Source organism: Sinocyclocheilus anshuiensis, unplaced genomic scaffold (genome assembly GCF_001515605.1).
Source record: "Sinocyclocheilus anshuiensis isolate Anshui unplaced genomic scaffold, SAMN03320099.WGS_v1.1 scaffold607, whole genome shotgun sequence".
NCBI classification, from domain to species: Eukaryota; Metazoa; Chordata; class Actinopteri; order Cypriniformes; family Cyprinidae; genus Sinocyclocheilus; species Sinocyclocheilus anshuiensis.
Genome location: NW_015552591.1, coordinates 99,145 through 108,031, shown reverse-complemented (window position 1 = coordinate 108,031; position 8,887 = coordinate 99,145). Strand labels below are relative to the sequence as shown.

At 39.3% G+C, this 8,887-nt stretch overlaps 1 protein-coding gene across 1 annotated transcript in view; it reads left to right on the top strand.

Moving 5' to 3' along the window:
- The window catches only part of LOC107665529 (follistatin-related protein 5-like), a gene marked incomplete at its 3' end in the record, with an annotated part of 117,378 nt that overhangs the window by 12,060 nt on the left and 96,431 nt on the right, over window positions 1–8,887 (top strand). The window contains exon 2 of the mRNA XM_016456443.1: window positions 2,986–3,121. Within this exon, the coding sequence (XP_016311929.1) occupies window positions 2,986–3,121 (136 nt within the window). The remainder of the gene's footprint in view (window positions 1–2,985; window positions 3,122–8,887) is intronic.

Below are 8,887 nucleotides of genomic sequence, written 5' to 3'. Positions count from 1 at the left end.
GCCATACTTCCGGCGTCCCTACCAGCGCTTGCTTCATTCCTAGAAGCTGACGCTGGTCTCACCGCACGTGCTTTTATAGCTTCCTGGTCATTACGTCACCCGCCCGTGACGTCTCGCCCATCTATTGGTCTGTTACACACGAGGTTCAGAGCCCATCACGCTGAAGGGCGTTCCCCTAGCGTTTCCGACGCAGCGTCTCGTTCCCTCGAGGAACTAGGGTTACATACGTAACCCGAGACGTTTTGTCTTAAGAACAATCTTAAGAAAAAAGATACAACTATTCTTAAGAAAAAAGTTAAGAATATTTTGTATTCCCAAAAATTAATCTTAAATTAAAAAATAAAAAGAAAATGGCAGTTAAGAAGACATTTCTTCTTAAGAATGTTTCATGAATCCAGCCCCAGATGTGTTAGCCCCCTATGGAAGTGGAGTTTTTGTCTAATGCCTTCTTTACTGTGGAAGATAGTTTTTTTAGTTGCAAGTGTTGGTGTTTGTTTATATGAATCCTCAAAGACTCTTCCCACATCCCCCTCATGGAAATGTGATTAAAATCTGTCTGGGATGCATACTATGTGGTCCACTTTGAAAATAAATTATTTTATTTTATTATTTTCTGTAAAAATAGCATTTGTTGACTCTTTTATTTCCATAAATTGTAACTACAAAGACTACAAATGTGTGCAATGCCAGTGTTGCCAACAAAGCATTATTTCTCTGGATTATGTTTTATTTTATTTTATTTTATTTTTCTGTAGAAATAGCTTTTGTTGACTCTCATTTTCTATACAGACTACAAAATTATTACTCTAGGTTTTATTTTTTCCTTTTTCTTTTTACTGTACTTTTACACTGTTTATTTTATTTTGTTGTACTGTAAAGATAACATTTGTTGACTCTAACTCTCATTTCCTTTCTTAATTGTCATTTTTGATGTTAATGAGCCAGGTGGAAACTTTGGCAACCTTGGTAATCTAGTATGGTGAATATGTACCCTTTATTGTAGAAGGCAGCATAAATTATAACCACAAAGACTACTGTAGATAACTTGACTACTTAAATTTGTAAGGGAATTAATTATTAGTCTTGGGATGATTAGCAAACCTCCTGATGGCTGATAGGAGCATAGCAGTGTCCGTTCATGTACTAGAAATCCCTACACTACAAATGTCTGCAATGCCAGTGTTGCCAACACAGCAATATTACTCTAGTCTACCAGAGCATAGGGGTGTACCGAGAGGCGGAAATAGAGAATGGTTCAGAAGATCATGCTCTGAATACATGGCAGCACTGATCAGTAAACAATCACTACTGCTATGACTGTGGGCAAGTACAGTACAGTTTAGATGCAGTAGAAGACACTCATATTGCTCTGCCTGCTGGGAGACTGTCAGACAATGATCTATTGTGAACATTGTGAGTGATAGACAGCCCTCATTTGAAAGTCAATGCCAAGACACTTGGCATAGATGTGGCGTAGACGATTTATGGCCACCTGATAAAGTTATGATGACTGTCCCTATAGGTGGTTGCACAGCGTTCAATCTTCCTTCTTCATGACAGAATCCATGACATATGACAGTCATGCATGCTGAAATTGAAATAAAAGCACAGATGGGTAGCACAGGTTTGCATCAAGAGTGCTTGCTCATTTCTTGGGCCAGTTATGTGCCAGACTTCAAACCAATGATGTGAAATATGGATGGTCTTTGAACTAACCAATGAGAAGAATTTCTTCTGAATTGCTTTGTTCTGAAATCGAATGCCATGTCATTCTTAACTATTGTTTCCATTCCAAATCCATGAAGTCTAGCAGGACAACACTCTCACACAGTGGTTGTCCCGGGTCCTGTGATGAGGGGTGCCTCGGAGTACATCCAACTCATTTGTATATGCTTTATGTTTATGTGCTGTCTTTGTTGCTTCGTTGCTTTCTCTGACAGAACAACTCATGGGACTCCACTCATGCTCCAAAGCTTTTGCATTGAAATACTGTGCAAAAGTGGCACTTTTGTGTTTTGTGAATCCAAATATATTTTGAGTCAAGTCCCCTTTATTTATATAGCGCTTTATAAAATACATATTGTTTCAAAGCAGCTTCACACTAATAAACAGAAAATAACAGAATAAATTATGCAAACTTCATAAAATATTAAATAAAATCCAAATTGGGTTTTATAGCAGCTCTAACAAGAAAATAACAGTTCAATATCAGTCAATATCAGTTTAGTACTAGTGTTACAACAGTGTCAGTATTATTTTGAGATAGCTTTGTCATATAGGGCAGGGGTTTTCAAACTTTTACATTTTCTCTTACATTATTACTTTTTTTTCTACTCACTATATTACTGTACTTTAATTTTAATCTATTTCCTTAATGTATTGTTTGTTTATTTTTTAAATCTATTTTTATTAACTTATTTTTATTAATTTTTGCATGTATTTACTTATTTTAATAATTGTTTTATTATTTATTAACTTTTTTAATCCAGTTTATTTATTTATTAGTTTGTTTATAAATTATAAATAAATACATTTTCTCCACGGTCTGTCGCTCCCTTGTGACCCTCGGGGGTTTCCAAACCCCAGTTTGAAAACCACTGATAAAGGGGATGAAAAAGTCTCATATCAGGACTGAATTTAAATGTTACTTTGATATGAATGCCTGACTTAAAAATAACTGCAATCTAATGCGTTCACCATCAGCACTGTAATATATTGATCCTTTTTCTTAGCTTTATCTTTATGTCCTCATGGTGCTCATTATTCCTTAATTGATTCAAAATAGATTTAATCTTACCATTGAGTGTGAGCTTCTTATTGAAAGCATTAGTTTAAACCCACAGTAGATCGGCATCCTCCTTTGTCTGCTCTAATTAGCTGAGCTATGATGCATTGTTTGTTTCAAAAGGCTTTAAATGCTCCGCTTGACTTAACCTACACGGGTTGTTGTTTATTTATGTATTCACATCTTTTATTTTATTACAGGAGGGTAATGAGAGGCTCCAGAAGATGGTGGGCAGCTGTCCTGCTCTGGGGGGCAGCGCTGATCGCAGAGGCACGTCCAAGCAAAGAAGGATTTACCCTGATGGCGTATCGACCTCTCGTCAGATTCCGTCACAAGGTATCTATCTTTCCGATTCGATTAGCCATCCCTTTACAAGAGGAGACTTCTGTGTGGCCAGTTACGATTCTAATTACTATGGAAATCCGCATAGCAATGAGCGCTTCTGGTTTGATAATTGTCACAGGACAATTCATTATTCTTCCTCTGCACAAGAGCCGAATATCAGAGATGCAAAATAATATTTAAATTAAAATTAAAAATTTCGCTATGGACATTTCAAACTGCAAGCAAAAACTCCTGCTGCGCTGACATCATGATGAAATAGCTCAGCGTGATTGTGTAATTGAATGTTCATTGACTGGCCATTGCAGTGAGCTTTGTGGACACACACAGCCAGATACCAGCAATTGAGGCGTAATGCAGCTCTGACGAGCTCCACCGCTTCTCTCTCCTCTTTTTCCTTCCTCATCTCCATGAGAGAACGTTCATATTATGCAACAGATCAATTAAACTCTGGGAGGGAGGGAGGGCACTGACTGACAGAACAGGGGCCTGTGGGAACACTTTCCTTTTATATCCGTATAAACGGCTGAGTAGGGGGTCACAAAAATTGTCCCTTTAAGACACATATATTTTCCAGTTACCTGAAACTCTTGTGGTGTTTTTACACTAAACCTTAGGTGCAAACCTGAGTCCGTTTGACATTTGACATGAGAGAATCTGCTAGAAAAGGTCGTCTAACTTGAGTAAATTAGTCAGTACTGATGACGTCAAATTTACATTTTTTGCGTTTCTCATAACTGCTTGCCTTCAATGAAATTGCCTTTGGAGAGCATCTTGCATTCTTTGCATCTCTTGCAATACTTCTGCAGCTCACAAGCAGACAAACTGATGTGCCGTTGTGTGCGTATTAAGTTTTGCTGGTATATCCAAAGGGACAAGTACTTCAATAAAACACTGAAATTGGCGTCTTCTCCTCCTGCGTTGTTACCTAGCTACAGTAAATGATGCCATTAGGGAATTACTGTTGGAGGTGACACAATCATACCACTGTCCAGAGCCACAGAAACAATGTAGAAAGAACCAAGCAATTCAACCAAATGTGAGAGGAAAAGCACACGTTGGCTTTTTGAAATGTCTGAACTGTTATAATTTCAGACAGTTAGTATTGTGGTGCTATCAAAATATTCCACTTATACATGCAGTTTGGTGTTAATTATTAGATCATTATGATTTGACAGATGGCACACGCAGATACGCCGTGTTTTATAGATGATGGGGTTCCTGTGAATTTTTATTTCTTGTGTGTGACTGATACCAGAGCATTAATAGCATCATGTCAGCTAGTTAAATTTATTTGTCTTATGTGTAGTGCAGTTTAAGTTTGATTTATTTACTGTGACTTTTACTGTGACACTAGAAATGGTACATTAGCAGTGGAAAAGAATGGGAGTCAACAGGCTTTACACGTTTTGAGAAATTGGGGTAAGGGTGATGATAATAATAATAATAATAATTATAATAATTACTTCTATTATTATTATTATTATTATTATTGTTATTATTATTCATGTAATCTTTTTTGGTATCTGAAAAAAAAAAGGATTTAGAAATAGTTTGTATGTGTAATATTATATTATTATTGCAATGTCTATTATTTTTTGTAATAATATTTTTATTACAGTAAGTCTATTATTATTATTTTAAACATTAAATATTGTTGACTCTAAAAAAAATATGTGACCCGCTAATAGAAGTGACAAATGACTGCTACCGTTGTGGTTACAAATGTGGTTGAAGTGCACAGTTAACCTAATGTCTCTGTCATTAATTCTCTGAAGGTAACCTTAAACATCCCACTCCACTCAAGTATCAGTGGTGTCTGCTAATGCTCACAACCCTCTTTTGTAGACATTTGGTTAATAAAGCTGGAAATTATGAATGAAGATGTCCTTCGCTCTTTTCTCTCTGTATTAAATGTTAATGCTGTCACATACATCAGAAGGCCTTAATAGTTGAAATGCATACTATGGGAACACGCAGTTACTACATTTCCTGCAATAACTTCCTTATCAGACCACAATGTGCGAAAAATCCATTAAGTGCAAAGCACAAACATCCTCTAGTCTCAGATAAGAATGTATTTGATGGCACAGGCCAGAAGCAATTATATTTCTTATAATTATTATTATGCTTAGTGGTCATGTTATATATGAATCCTATATGACGGGTCATACTGTGTCAAATGTGTGTGGTCATTCCAGAGTTTTCCAGTAATATAAATCCATAAAGATGGCTGGCAACCCCCATTTGTGTTTCAAATGGGGGAGGTGTGTTGGGCGAGGACTGAGGGCTTGAGCCTGTTTTTCTGGCACGGGCACAGAGATAAGCAGTGACCCCATTAGCTTTCCCTCAACTCGACCTGCTTCAATCATCATGAGTTATTCAGCTTATAGTATGAAGCTTTGTCCTGCTCTGCAAATGCCAATCTCCCGTCAAAGCCAAAGATTTAATTCACCATAGCCCTACCCTTGCTCTACCTCCACTCAGATTATGGCCAAAATTTGGCTCCACCCCACATTTAGACCAATCAAAAAACTAGATATTTGAGTGACAGGTGGCGCACATGTAAGATAAAGCAAGGGGGGCAGGGTCTTGTAGGATCTTATTATAGCCATGGTTTCATTTCTGTAGTTCAGTTGCGTAATTGATGTACAATTGATTCCAGGAAGTTAATCTATTCACCGAGCCTCAAAAGTCTTCAGAGTGTCACTGCAGAATGAATGAGCTGTTACTCTGAACTAAATGCTCTCTCGACTATTGCAGGAATGTGAGTTTAAGAGATCATGAATGAATAACAGTTCAGAGCAATTATACTCCTTCCATGGTATGCTGAATCAAAAAAATAACCTCTGTGTACTTACATTTTTTTTAATAAGACCTGCAAGGTTTGGTAAGAAAAAGAGAAAAATATGGAGAGAAATGTTGGTGACACAGGCACCATTCCAGTACACTGCAGCACAAGCTAACAGTAATACACTGTAAGTGTGTAACTGAAGGTGTACAGCATATGCTCAGGTTAAGAAGGTTCTGTCATAGATATGTATAGGTAGATGCCCTATTAGCGGCTGTTTCTATGGGCAGCTATATGTAAGCCATTTGCCATACTGGAATGATCAAAGCAGGTCTGTGAACACTCAAGCAAGTTGCCCGTATTTCTGCAACCCTGATTTTCCCGTTGAGTCCAGCGAGGGCTCCTGTTCCCGAGTTTAGCCCAAGGAGGGCTCCTGTCCCCGAGTTTAGCCCAGTGAGGTTTCCTGTCCCCGAGTTTAGCCCAGTGAGGGCTCCAGTCCCCGAGTTTAGCCCGGTGAGGGCTCCAGTCCCCGAGTTTAGCCCATTGAGGGCTCCTGATCCCCCGTTGAGCCCAGGGAGGGCTCCAGATCCCCCAGTTAAGCCCAGGGAGGGCTCCAGATCCCCCGTTGAGCCCAGGGAGGGATCCTGATTCCCCGTTAAGCCCAGGGAGGGCTCCAGATCCCCAGTTAAGCCCAGGGAGGGCTCCAGTCCCCGGTTTTGGCCCCAAGAGGGCCTTGGAGCCCGTTATCCTCTCCAAGTATTTATTTTGGGGGGTAGTAGGGCTCCAGCCGTAGAGGCCGGGGGCGTTCCTTGCCCCGAACTGCCCGCTCTACCATGGCACCCTCGACTGCCTGATCCACCATGGCTCCTAGGACTGCCTGTCCAGCCATGGCCGCCTGAGCTCCCTGATCTGCCCTGGAGGCCTCCCGTATCTCCGTCCTGTACCAACCTCCAGGGCGCCCACCCCCTTAATTGTCAGTGTTGTGGACTTGTTTTTCCTTGTTTTACCCCGTCTTAGTTCCTGTTTCTCTTTTTTGGTCATGTTTCCTGTTCCTGTCCTCATTTTGTTTATTTGGTTCCAGCTGTGTTTTCCCTCATGTCACCATGTTCATTATTTCCAGGTGTTCCCTCATTAGTTTCCTTGTCTACTTAAGCCCTGCATTTCCCTGTGTCTAGCGTCGGCTGTTAAACGTCATTCTTCATTTCCTGTGGTTGTATCCCTTTGTTTGCGTGATTAAAGTCGAATAAGAAGTATTCTCCTGGATCTCCTCGTTCCTTCCCCGAGTGATCGTGACAGTAATACTGAGTTAATACATATTAAAAACACACACCTACACATTCTTACCTGTGAAAGTTTATACAATTTCTTCAGGAATTAAAAATTTGGCGGTTTTTACAACCAGAGGCAGTGCAATGTTGTGCCATTTTGAAACTTTTATTGTGAGTGAAATTTTTATTATGAGTGACGACACATTGACCGTTCCAAGATGTTGGACACGATGACTTGTCTGGAGCAGTCGAATGTGGCATCTACCTATACATATCTATGGGTTCTGTGGTAAAACTGGGCGAATTCCAAATGGCTTTTTTGCACCCTTGAAGGGCACTTCGGGAAGGGGACGCCATTTGTAGGGACGTTCCAAACGAAAGTAAACAACTGAATCCCTTCACGAAGGGCCCTTCCAGAAATCCGTTAGCGAAGGGAACATGCGATGGTCACTTCAGTTAGGAGATCTTGTGATGCTTTTTAAAGCAAAGTTGGGGTTGATTTCGAGTTCACATATAAATGTAAATAGAATAGGCTAATTAAATTTGTCTATTTTAATGTAAGACATAATATTTTTCATCAGTGATAGAAATATGATTTAAGACGGTAGTGTAAGCAAGTTTAAGCAAGTTTAGTTTGAAAACATTTAATAGTAAATAAGAAAAAATGAGACAATATTTTAATAAAATAATAAGAAGAAAGATTTATTTGCAACAACTGATGGAGTGCACGCACACACGCAGCGTTGTCAAGGTAACATTTGGTCAGTCATTCCCTTCGCCAAGGGAGTTCCAAACGCTTATACGAGACAGTAATGCCCTGCACCCTTCAAAGAACACACTTCAAGTGCTCTGCCCTTCGAAGGGAGTAGGGCATAGGGATGCTCACTTCCATTTGGAATTCGCCCACTGTCTCCAAGACTGGCACAGGAAGGGGAGTGGCTTGCAGCAAGTTTGTTTGCATTTTGGACAGATTGGACAAATGGCTTCAAAGTCTTTGGAAAACAGAGAGAAAGCCTGTAATTTGCTGCTTCATGGTTATCACGATGGTGGCACGTTCACACGCTATATAGTTGTATTTTATATTTAATCTGTATATCTGTATTTATGTTCTACTGTTAGTGTTATCTGTATGCACCAAAGGTCTGAGAGTAACGCAGTTTCAATTCTCAGTGTGTATGTAAATGACAATAAAGCAGACTTGACTTGACTTGACTTGATCACTCGAAATTAAAATCCTCACCAATTATCCATCTTAAATGAAAAATCCTTCTATATCCAAGACATCTTGTTAATCTCTTTATACCAAGACCAGTTACTGATATTTATATTTACTAATTTGATACTACATTTGATATTTATGTTTACTAATTACTGATTCTGATGCTCGACTATACAGTACAACAAAAGTTTATTCAGCCATCGTTTGTCCTTATAGACATTGTAATTCATGAACAATTTTAAAGCAGTAGTTCTGCATATGTCACTTAGTGGCAGTGTATAACACTTTATATACACATCGACTTTCACTGTAAAAAGAGAAGCTTGGAAATTCTCATCTCATGTTGCAAAACAGGGTCAGAATGACATGAAAATGATGACCAAGTTTTCATTTTTGGGTCGGCTATTACTTTTGAGCTTCCCCAGACAGCAGACAGTTTCGGACCAGATCCGGCCCACATCTGGCCCGCATGGATTTCACAT